The following is a 12854-nucleotide window of genomic DNA, read 5'->3' on the forward strand; positions in this document are numbered from 1 at the left end:
TACACACCTGTCTAAATTTAAAAGTAAAACTCCAAAGAGTACTCTTAAAGGTAGACAAAGAAACATAGTAAATACACAATACACATAATTATAAAATAATTTAAGAATTGAAATGGAACATTTTAGTTATATCAATAAATGTGATGGGATTAAATCATCTATTAAAAGAAAGACTTCAATTTGGTTCAGAAAGTAAAACACAATTACAACTCAGTGTGGTACATAAAAATCATACCTAAAACCAAGTGATTCTAAAAGACTAAAACTAAAGGGATGGGCAAAAAATATCCTAGAAAAATGGAGCAAGAAGAAAGCAGTGAGGGCTATTTTGCATTAAATATAACAAAAAGAGTAAAATTTAATGCTAAAAACAACAATCATAGTAAATATAACATTACCAGTCATATTTACTATGAGTATTTACACACCAAATAATAAGCAACCATTTTTATGAAGCAAATATAAGAGATACAAGGAGACACAGAAAGAAGTGTACTAATAATTAGTAGACTTTAATAAACCATTCTCATTAAAACACAGATCAAATGTTGAGGAGGGTAATAAATAAGAATAAAGAAGACCTAATGAACATAAGCAATGAGGGCAACTTTTTATGAATATATTTCAAACACTTTACCTTTGTAATACAGAACACATCTAGTTTGTATTGATCATATATTAGCACACCAAGAAAACATCAGTGAGTTCCATGAAGTATATGTGTTATAAATAACATGTTAGATTGATGTGCAATAAGACTAGAAATTATTTTAAAAAATAAAAAAAACAGAAAGCACTTCCACCTGGGCAAAAGAAGGAAACCATGCAAATTACATTTCTAACAAATAAAAACAAAATCTCTACATATCATAATCTATGGGTTATATTTAAAATAAAAACCACAGGAAAACTCACAGTACTAAGTTCATAGTTCTACACTAAGAATACAGTATTTTATTTATCAATATGGGGCGCCTGGGTGGCGCAGTCGGTTGAGCGTCCGACTTCAGCCAGGTCACGATCTCGCGGTCCGTGAGTTCGAGCCCCGCGTCAGGCTCTGGGCTGATGGCTCGGAGCCTGGAGCCTGTTTCCGATTCTGTGTCTCCCTCTCTCTCTGCCCCTCCCCCGTTCATGCTCTGTCTCTCTCTGTCCCAAAAATAAATAAACGTTGAAAAAAAAATTAAAAAAAAAATATAAAAGTCAACAAATTCCTAGTTCAACAACAAAATCAGAAAAAGTACAAAAGAAAACAAAAGAAAGCAGGAAGAAGGAAATGTAAAATTAAAAGAAGAGATTAATAAGGTACATTACTTTAAAAAAAAAGCCATAGACCTAGGCCTAGGTCTAGATCTAACTGATTTTTAACCAATTTAAAAAATAGATAAACCACTAGCTAACCTAATCAATAAAAAATAGAGATAAAGTAAAATTTATAAAATAGCAAATGACAAGGAAGGAATAACCATTGAAATAGAAGGAATACTTAAAATTCCTAAGAAACTAATTCACAAATCTCTATAAAAATGTATTTGAAAATCCAGATGCAACAAATAATTTTCTAAGGAAATACAGATTACCAAAATTGACCCCATTCAAGATAGAAAGCTTAGAGAGACTAATTTCTGAAAAAATAAAGTAGACAAAGTGATCAGGAAACTAACCCATTGAAAGGCACCATTCAACATGGTTTCATACAATAATCATATAAAAACTTCTAGCAGTCCCAAGCCTCCCTAAATTATTGCAAAGCAATGAAAACAAAAAATGCTTCATAATTCTTTTTCATGAGGCAAGTCTGATACCAAAACTGATAGAAAACTTGAATAAAAATAATGCAAAAAACCACACAATGCAAGAAAACAATAGGCCAATATTATTTGTAAATAACAATGCAAAAGTATACTATATCAAATATTAGCAAATAGAATCCAACATCATATAATAAAATAAGATGACCAAATTAAATTTATTCCATAAGATTGATTCAATATTAGGAAACCTATTAATATAATGTACCATGCTAATAGATGAAGGAGGAGGAAAAAAAAACTATGATAATCTTCAGGAATACTGGAAAATGCTGTGACAAAATTCAATACCCAATCATGACAAAAATATTCAATAATTATGTATTTCTTACATAAATACACACACACACACACACACACACACACACACACACACACACACATACACACACACCATAGTTCTGAAACCAGTATCCTATTGAAGCAACACTAGAGGCATTTCCCCTAAGATCACAAACAAAGCAAAAATGCCCAATATCTATTACTACTATCCTTACTACTATTACTACTACATACTAGAGATATCAGCTAATACAATTAGATAAGAGAAATCAATTAAAAGCATACAAATTCTTACAGAAGTAAAATAACTATTTGTAGATGATGTGCCAACATACCTGGAAAATTCTAGAGAATCAATGATAAAAGTAATTCAAACAATAAAAGAATTTAGAAAATAGGATAAAAAATTATACAAAGCAGCCTTCATATACTCTAATAATAACTATGTAGAAGACATAATAAAAGAGAGCAACCAATTAAAATAACAATAAATATTAAGTAGGAATAACTTTAACAAGAAATGTATAAAACCTGTGTGAGCAAAACTTAAAAATTTTGAAAACCTATATGAGGAAATCTTTTGAAAACTCTTAAAAATCACAAATACTAGATCAAATTCAAAGATGTTACCTATCCTTGGATAGGTTGACACAAAATATAAAGATATCAATTCTAAGTTAAATTTCAATACAATTCCTATAAAATATCAACAAGCACTTTTACTTTCATATGGGCAAATATGCAAGAATAGCCAAAAAAAAAAAAAAAAATACTGGAAAACTATGAGAGGAAGTGTCCTTCCAGAGATTAATAATTTATAATTTATAATTAAAAGTATTTACTGGCTCATGAATTGACAAAAAGAATAGTATATAAAATAGAAACTACAGAAATAGACCTAATTATTTATGGATATTTGGTATATGACAAAGATGGCATCTCAAATCACTAAGTCAAAAATAAACATTTTTATAAATGGGAGCCATTGGATAAAAGACAAAATTTGATCCAGACTTTATACTATACACAAAATTAAATTCTAAATACATCAGGAATCTAGATGCAAATCTACAAATACTAGGAGAAGAAATGAATGAATTCCTTTTTAATTTCAGTAGACAAAAGTTTTCTAACTATGACAATTCCAAAGCAAAAAAAAAAAAAAAATTGACAAAAAAATCAATAGAAAAGTTAAAATTCTGCATGGCAAAAACAATGTAGTAAAAGTCAAAAGACAATTTATAAATTTTGAGAAAATATTTGCAACATACATATAAAATAAACAGCTAAGAACTCTAATCAATTTAAGAAGAAAAGATTCTTTTAAAAGGAGAAAGAAGGGCACCTGGGTGGCCCAGTAGATTAAGCATCTGACTCTTGATTTAGGCTCAGGTCATGATCTCAGGGTCCCTGTGATAGAGCCCTCTGCACTGACAGCATGCAGTCTGCTTGGGATTCTCTCTCTGCCACTCCCTTGTTCTTTCTCTCTCTATTAAAGTATATAAACATTTAAAAAAATAAAATAAAATAAAAAGGAGAGGGAAAAGACCAAACTCAGTAGAAACAAGAAAAGACATAACCAGATAATTCACAAGGATACAAAAATATGATCCTGAAACATATGAAAAGTATCCACCATCATTCACAATTGGAGAAATACACATTAAAACCATACTGAGATACTATTTCCTATCTATCAGACTGGTGAAATGAAAACTCTAACAATGGATTCTGTTTGCAAGGCTGTGGCGTAATAGGCCAGTGAGAATGTAACCTGGTACAACCCTTCTGCAGGGTAATCTGGAACTAATAAACCTACATAAGCACTTACCTTTTGAAATCCCACATCCAAGAATTTACTCTGAAGAAACATTACCAACAATGGAAAATACATATGGATAGGTAATTTATTGTGAATTTTTGTTAATGGCAAACTGAGACAATCAAAATGGGTTTTCTGGCTCTCATGTACCAAGTACTAAAAGGAAAGGGTGGCCAGGTGTCAGATATACCAGTTTCCATTCAGAAAATTAACATTAATACAATGCTATCTCTTATCTATACACCTTATTCAAATTTCATCAATTGTTCCACTTACATCCTTGTTCTAATCTAATCTAGAATAAGGTGGTACATCTAGTTGTCATGTCTCTTTATTTCCTTTAATTAGAAAGAGTTCCTCAGTTATTGTTTTTCATGACCTTGATATTTTTGAAGAGTATTAGACAATTATTTTGTATAATGCCTCCCAATTTAGGTTTGTCTGATGTTTCCTTACAATTAAATTTATGTTAGACATTTTTGATAAGAATACTCCAGGAGTAATGCTGTGTCTTTCTCACTGTGTCACATGAGGAGGTATGTGACGTAGATCTGTCCTAATACTGATGTTAGTAATATTGATCAATAAAGTTCTGGGCATTCAGAAAAGGTATAATCACAGAAATAGTAGCCTTAGCATAATACATAAGTACAAATAGCAACTAGAATGTAAAGAGAAACTAGACCTAGAACTTTGCCAAATGGTGGGGGAGCTGCCGGAACCCTTTCCATGTCAGGAGGGGCTGCAAGTGCCACAGTTTATGCTCCCTCTCCACCTTGATAGCCCAGAGAGAAGCAGGGTTCAGGTTCCCTAGCTGGCCTACCACTTCAGTAAGTTCCAGACCCCTAGCCCACACCAGCCCCAGCCATCCCACCAAAGTAGCACCAGTGTGGTGCCCACCAGAACACCCCTGAGCAGTACTCACTGTAACTCCAGCCATTACAGCAAGGTGGCACAGGCGTAAAGCACCCCAGACCCAGGCCCACACTACTTTGGCTCCACACAGTTTACTAACACACTCCAGGACTCCCTGGCCCACATCCACCTTAGTTCCAGCCACCCCGACAGTGCATCCCTTGTGTTAAGTGTCCCCAGAACACCCCAACTTGTAGCTTTAGCTGTCCTCCCAAGGCACCCTGTGGGTGGGGAGTCCCTAGACAGCCCTGGCCCATGCTCACTTCAGCTTCAGCTATCCTGCCAGGGATCCTCTCATGGAGAGCCCAGGGAATGCTCCAACCTGCACCAACTTCAGCTATAGCTCTCCTGCCAGAGCACCCTCTCTATGGAGAGCTCTGGGACCACCTGGCCCAAGCCCACTTTAGTTCAAGCCATCCTACCAGGGCAGCCCAAACATGGAGTACCTGGGACTCCGTGCCCATGCCAGCCACAGTTCCAGCCAGCCAAAGTTATCCAGTATACACAGAATACACAGGAAATGACATACATAATACCTTTCTTTTAAGTTTAGAAGTATCTATTATACTCAATTCAAAGAAACAAACACAGAAAGTCAAGCAAGATGGGAAGACAGAGGAATATGCTCCAAACACAAGAACAAGACAAAACCTTAGGAAAAGGACCAAATGAAACCTAGAGAAACAATATGCTTGTTAAGCAGTTTGAAATAATGATCTTAAAGATCTTCACTGGACTGGAGACAAGGGTGGAAGAACTCAGTGAAAACTTCAACAAAGAGTTAGAAAATATAAGAAAGAATCAAAGCTGAAGAATACAGTAACTGATATGAAAAATACACTAGAAGGAATCAACAATAGGGGATGAGAAGAGATGATTAGCAATCTAGAAGACAAGGTAATAAAAAGCCCTCAAGCTGAACAGCAAATAGAAAAAAAAATGTTTTTAATGAGAATAGGTTAAGGATAGGTTAAGCAATCTCTGGGATGACATCAAGAGAACAAATATTCACATTATAGGGGTCTCAGAAGAGAATAGAGAAAGTAGGAGGCAGAAAATTCATTTGAAGAAATAACAGCTGAAAATTTCCTTAACCTGGGGGAAGAAAACAAACATCTAGGTTCAGGAAGGACAGAGAGTTCCAAACAAGATGAACTCAAGGAGTTCCACACCATGATACATAATTAAAATGTCAAAGGTTAAAGATAAAGAGAAAATTTCAAAAGGAGCAAGAGAGAAACAAAAAGTTACATAGAAGGGAAACCACTTATGACTATGGGCAGATTTTTCAGCAGAAAAGTTGTGAGCCAAAAGAGAGTGGCATGATATATTCAAAGAGCTGAAAGGAAGAAAACCTACAACCAAAAATACGCTCCATGGCCAGATGTAAAATATGAGAATACATACCTAAAACGGAGGTGAAAAAAATTTTTAGAATGTGTTCAAATTTAAGTAACTGACTTAATATAGACTGCTATATAATTAACATGTTATATATAAACCTCATGGTAAAGACAAAACCAAAATCTATAATGGGTATACAAAAAATAAAGACAATCAACTAATACAACAGAAGGTCATCAAAGGAAAGAGAGCAAAAGAAGAAGAAAAAAACTGAGAACTACAAAACAACCAGAAAACAATTAACAAAAGGGCAATAAGTACATACCTATCAATAATTACTTTAAATGTAAAAGTAGGTCTAATGCTCCCATCAAGACATAGCGTGGTGGAATAGATTAAAAAACAAGACCCATTTGTATGCTGCCTACAAAAGACTCATGTCAGACCTAAAGACACACAGAAATTAAGAATGAAAGAATAGGAAAAGATATTCCATGCAAATAAAAGCAAAATAAAAAAAAGCCAAGGTAGCAATACTTATATCAGACCAAACAGACTTTAAACAAAGGTTGTAATAAGAGACAAAGGGCATTATATAATGATAATGGGGTTAATCCAACAAGAAGATATAACATTTGTAAATCTCTATGCACCCAACATTAGAGCGCCTAAATACATAAAGGAAATATTAACAGACCTAAATGGAGAAATTGACAGTAATACAGTAATAGTAGAGGTCTATAACATCCCATTTACATCAATGGATAGATCATCCAGACAGAAAACAAAGGAAACAGTGGCTTTGAATGAGACATTAGACCAGATGTACTTAAAATATCCATGCACAACATTCCATCCAAAAACAACGGAATATACCTTCAATTCAAGTGTACATAAGACATCCTCCAGAACAGATCACACATTAGACCATAAAACAAGTTCCAGGAAATTTAAGAAAATTGAAATCATATCAAGTATCTTTTCTAACCACAATAGTATAGAACTATCAATCACAAGAAAAAAACTGGTAAAAAGAAAAACACGTGTAGGCTAAACAGCATGCTACTAAATACCATGCTACTAAACACCCAATGGGTCAATGAAGAGATCAAAGAGAAAATCAAAAGATACAGGAAGACAAATGAAAATGAAAAGACAACAGTCCAAAATCTTTGGGATTCAGTGAAAACAATTCTGAGAGAAATTCATACAGATACAGGCCTACCTCAAGAAACAAGAAAATTCTCAAATAAACAATCTAACCTTATATGTAAAGGAAATTGAAAAAGAGAATGAAGCCAAGGTCCATAAAAGGAAGGAAATTAAGATCACAGTGGAAATAAATGAAATAGAGATTTAAAAAAATAGAAAAGATCAAGGAAACCAAGAGCTTGTTCTTTGAAAAGATAAAATTAATAAACCTTTAGCTAGACTCATCAAGAAAAAAAGAAGAGGACACAAATCAATAAAATCAGAAATGAAAGAGGAAAATTAATAGCCAACACCACAGAAATACAAAGACTTATACGAGAACATTACAAAAAATTATGTCAATAAATTAGAATAAATGGATAAATTCCTAGAAACATATAATCTTCCAAAACTGAATCAGGAAGAAACAGCAGCTGAACAGACAAGACACTAGTAATGAAACTGAATGAGTAACCAAAAAACTCTCAAAAAACAAAAGTCCCTGACCAAATGGCTCCACAGGTAAATTCTACCAAATTTTTAAAGACAAGTTAATATCTATTCTCCTCAAACTATTCCAAAAAATAGAAGAGAAAGGAAAACTTCCAAAAACATTATAAATGTATTCTACAAAGCCAGTATTACCCTGATACCAAAACCAAAAACACTATAAAAAAAGAAAATTACAGGCCAATGCCCCTGATAAACATAGATGCAAAAATCCTCAACAAAATATTAACAAATCACATTCAACAGTATATTAAACAGATTATCCACCACGACTAAATGGGATTTACTCTGGGGATGCAAGGATAATTCAACGTTCACAAATCAAAACAAAGGTTAAATATCATATGATCATCTCAATAGATGCAGAAGAAGCATTTGACAAAATTCAACTTGAGTTCATAATTAAAACACTCAACAAAGTGGGTTTAGAGAGAACATACCTAAGTATAATAAAGGCCATACGTGAAAAACCCACAGTTAACATTATACTCAATGGTGAAAAATTGAGAGCTTTTCCCCTAAGATCAGGAACAAGACAAGAACATCCACCTTCCCCACGTTTATTCAGCATAGTACTGGAAAGCATAGCCAGAGCAATCAGACCAAAAAAGAAATACAAGACATCTAAACTGTTTAAGAAGAAGTAAAACCATCACTATTTGTAGATGATATGATACTATACGTAGAAAACCCTAAAGATCCATCAAAATTCTATTAACATAAATAAATTCAGTAAAGTTGTAGCATAAAAAGTTAATACACAGAAATCTGTTGCATTTTTATACACTAATAGCAAAGTAGGAAAAATAGAAATTAAGAAAACAAAACCATTTACAGTTACACCAAAAATCTTGTACTCTGAAAACTATAAAACATTAATGAAAGAAACTGAAGATAGAAAAAAGAAATGGAATATTACCATGCTCATAGACTAGAAGAATTAACATTGTTGAAAATGTCCATACTACCCAAGCTATCTACAGATTCAATGCAATCCTATCAAAATACCAACAGCATTTTTCTCAAAACTAGAATAAATAATACTACAATTTGTATGGAACCACAAAAGACCTAAAAGCCGAAGCAATCTTGAGAAAGAACAAAGCTGGAGGTATCACAATCCTAGATTTCAAGATAAACTACAAAGCTGTAATAATCAAAATAGTATGGAACTGGCACAAAAATATGTAGTAGATCAGTGAAACAGAACACAGAGTCCAGAAATAAACCCATGCTTAATGGACAATTAATCTATGACAAGGAGGCAAGAATATGCAATGGGAAAGTCTCTTCAGTAAATGACGCTGGGTAAACTGAACATCTATGTGCAAAAGAATGAAAGGGTATCACTTCTTATACCATACAAAAATAAATTCAAAATGGATTAAAGACCTAAATGTGAGACCTGAAACCATAAAACTCCTAGAAGAAAATGCAGGCAGTAATTTCTTTGACATAAGCTTTAGCAACATTTTTCTGGATATGTCTCCTCTTGGAATAGGAACAAAAGCAAAATAAACTATTGGGATTTCACCAAAATAAAAAGCTTTTGCACAGTGAATGAAACAATCAACAAAACGAAAAGGTAACCTATTGAATGGGGGAAGATATTTGCAGATGATATATCCAATAACAGATTAATAGCAAAAATATGTAAAGAACTTATATGACTCAACACCAAAAACAAACAAACAAACAATTAAATGGGCATTAAGTCCAATTAAAAATGGGCAGAGGACCTGAATAGACACATTTCCAAAGAAAATATATAGATGGCAAACCGACACACCAAGTTATTCAACATCACCAATCATCAGGGAAATCAAATCAAAACCATGAGATATCAGTTACACCTGTCAGGTCACCTGGACTCAAAGACAAGAAATAACAAGTGTTGGTGAGGATGTGGAGAAGCAGGAACACTTGTGCACAGTGGGTGCAACCACTGTGGAAAACAGCATGGAGGTTTTTCAAAAAATTAAAATGAAAATACCATACGATTCAGTAACTCTATTACTGAATATTGACCCAAAGAAAATGAAAACGCTAATTGGAAAAGATATATGCACCTCTATGTTCATTGCGGCATTATTTACAGTAGTCAGGGTATAGGAACAACCCAAGTGTCCATGGATAGATGAAGGAATATAGATGTTATATATATATATATATCTATATATATATATATATATATATATCACATATCATGTATCATAAATATGTGATAGAATATTACTCATCCGTAAAAATGATTGAGATCTTGCTATTTTTGACAACATGGATAGACCCAGAGGATATTATGCCAAATGAAATCAGTCAGACTAAGAAAGACAAATATCATATGATTTCACTTAGATGTGGACTCTGAAAAAACAAAAAAGAAAAAATAGACCCATAAATACAAAGAACAAACTGATTGTTGCTGGAGGGGAGAGGTAGGGGGATAGGCAAAATGGTTGAAGGGGAGTAAGAGATAAAGACTTTCAATTATGGAATGATTAAGTCACAGGCATAAAATGTACAGCATGGGGAATATAATCAATGTTATTTAATAGCATTTTATGGCAAAAGATAGTAGTTACACTTGTGGTGAGCAGGGCATAACATATGGACCTTTCAAATCACTGTGTATACCTGAAACTAATGTACTACTGTGTGTCACCTATACTTCAATTTAAAAATATATACATACACAGAGGCACACACACACACACACACACACACACACACACACACACGATAGTAATTCTAAAGGGGGAAAAAAGCAGTCTCATTTTCTTCCAGTGACCCCATGTATGTCATGATACTATCAAAGAAAAAATATTTTAGTACATTTTCTATTATTTACAAATAGACATAATTTTTCATTTAATAACTACTGGTCAGGAGGACTCTCTTACCTTTTAAAGGGCACAGCATTTTTCAGAACAGTCTCCACTTCCACAATATTTGCTCTGGCAAGATCTGCCACAGTAAGATAGCCAGAAGCATAGAAGAACCTGGCTCGCTGTGCATTAAGTAAAGACACCCGGACCAGGTCACACAGCTCCCTCTGGATGCCAAATGTAAGACGCTTCTGAAATTGGGAAAGTAGTAGTTCCATGTTGTGCCAGCCGAGGCGGTTGGAAAATACTGTAATCATCCCTACAATAATCATAGAATATTTATGAAATTAAAAATTCTTGGGCTTCCTGGATGGCTCAGTTGGTTGAGCGCCTGACTTCACTCCGGTCACAATCTCTCAGTTTGTGGGTTCTAGACCCACATGGGGCTCTGTGCTGACAGCCTGGAGCCTGGATCCTGCTTTGGATTCTGTCTCCTTCTCTCTTTGCCCCTCCCCCATTCACACTCTGTCTCTCTCTCTCTCTCTCTCTCTCAAAAATAAACATTAAAAACACGTTCAAAAATTCTTTTAAAAATTCTTTATAAATAATTCTCTATTTCTTTAGACACTTTTGTCTTGCTGTATCTTTTGTTTTGTTTTGTTTTGTTTTGTTTTGTTTTGTTTTGTTTTGTTTTACCAGCAGAATCGTAAACTTTAAGAGGCACAAAGGCACAAAGTGTATGTTAACAGGCGAGTAGACACATGTTCAGGGCCTAGCTAATTGGTCAATAAAAGGGGTAAACACATTGTCATCCCATTTATTCTTAATCATGAACTTGATATTTGAAAAAACTGAGGCAGAGCATGTTAACACAAAATACACAAAAAGCCCTCACTCTAGTTCATTCCTCTCATTCTCTCTTCCTTCCTTTCTTTTTTTAAGGAAGAGAGAACTCTTTAAAACAGGTGAGGTACTCTTTCATCTAGAGCAAAATAAGAAAATAAGAGAGATGATTTAAATATTCAAGTGCTGAGAGGAGTACAAAAAGTGAAGCTCCTATTGATATTTTCTTGAAGGAAAGGTTGCCCAACTTAATAGCTATTACCTCATGAGATAAAGAGGCCAGAAGAGCCAATGTCAAGGCATTAATATAATCACTTCCCTATGAGAACATTAATCCTACAGGCAATTTGAGATCCTTCATGCCAGTGAGTTGAAGTCTCCAGCCCCTCCTACAATCTTTTTCTCAGTACTCTCATATATGCACACACCTTCACAATGAAACCTCCTACACATACAAATCCACACTCTCTCCAGCAGCCCAGGGTTTCCTTCCTAAGAGTTTGTAAGGATTTCTTGGTAAAATCAGACCCAGAACTTCCCTGTTTGCCTAGCTTACAGATAGGGGTTTAATTTTATTAAGGGCAGACCAGTGTTTCCTTAGAGGAGAGATATTTAGAACAGTCTACCAGATATACAGAAATTCCTCTGTAATAGCCATCCTCCTACTCAATAACAAATATTAATCAGCAACTTGATGAGAAAGGGGAGGCCATTGAGAACTTTGGGTCTACTTCCTGCAACAGTGAAAACATAAAAAGTAAAAAAAAAAAAATAAAAAGGAGGATGCTTAGCAGGTGGCTAAGCAATGGAGGGAGACTAAGATCCAGACACTCAGCTAGCTGCCAACTGCCAATCCTCTGGAGCAGGGTGAGAAGCCATAATTTTAGGGGTTCTTATGAGGACAAACACACACAATTATGACTTTACATGATCCCGTCATTTTTAGAGAAGCCTAAAATAAATGGAATATGAAAAAAAGTAATTTTAACTTGATCTCAAACTACAGAACCTCAAATAAATGTGGAAACCCTTGTTTAACTGACCTGCATAAACAGCTGCTGACTGTTGTAAGGATTGAATCTGTCCACGACTGCATCCATATTTCTGATTTATTTCCTTTAAGGGAACTTCACTGATTAAGTCTAATAGCACAAGACTGGTAAAAAACCTGGAAAGTAAATCACCAAAAGTGTGGTAAGAGATTACTTATGCCTACAATGAAGATATAGCATATGCTGGGAAACAAGAAAGAATCAAAAAGGCAAGTGAAGATTTATACACTGTGAGAAGATTCCTAGTTAGGATATAGGACTA

At 34.2% G+C, this 12854-nt stretch overlaps 1 protein-coding gene across 1 annotated transcript in view; it reads right to left on the bottom strand.

Annotated features, from left to right (window-relative positions):
• POLQ (DNA polymerase theta) overlaps positions 1-12854 on the bottom strand; it is a 94063-nt gene that overhangs the window by 57561 nt on the left and 23648 nt on the right. Inside the window, exons 9-10 of the mRNA XM_040485034.1 lie at positions 12584-12708; positions 10773-11016 (exon numbers count right to left, since the gene is read on the bottom strand). Of these exons, the coding sequence (XP_040340968.1) occupies positions 10773-11016; positions 12584-12708 (369 nt within the window). The remainder of the gene's footprint in view (positions 1-10772; positions 11017-12583; positions 12709-12854) is intronic.

This window comes from Herpailurus yagouaroundi, unplaced genomic scaffold (genome assembly GCF_014898765.1).
Source record: "Herpailurus yagouaroundi ecotype Mexico unplaced genomic scaffold, PumYag 162, whole genome shotgun sequence".
NCBI classification, from domain to species: domain Eukaryota; kingdom Metazoa; phylum Chordata; class Mammalia; order Carnivora; family Felidae; genus Herpailurus; species Herpailurus yagouaroundi.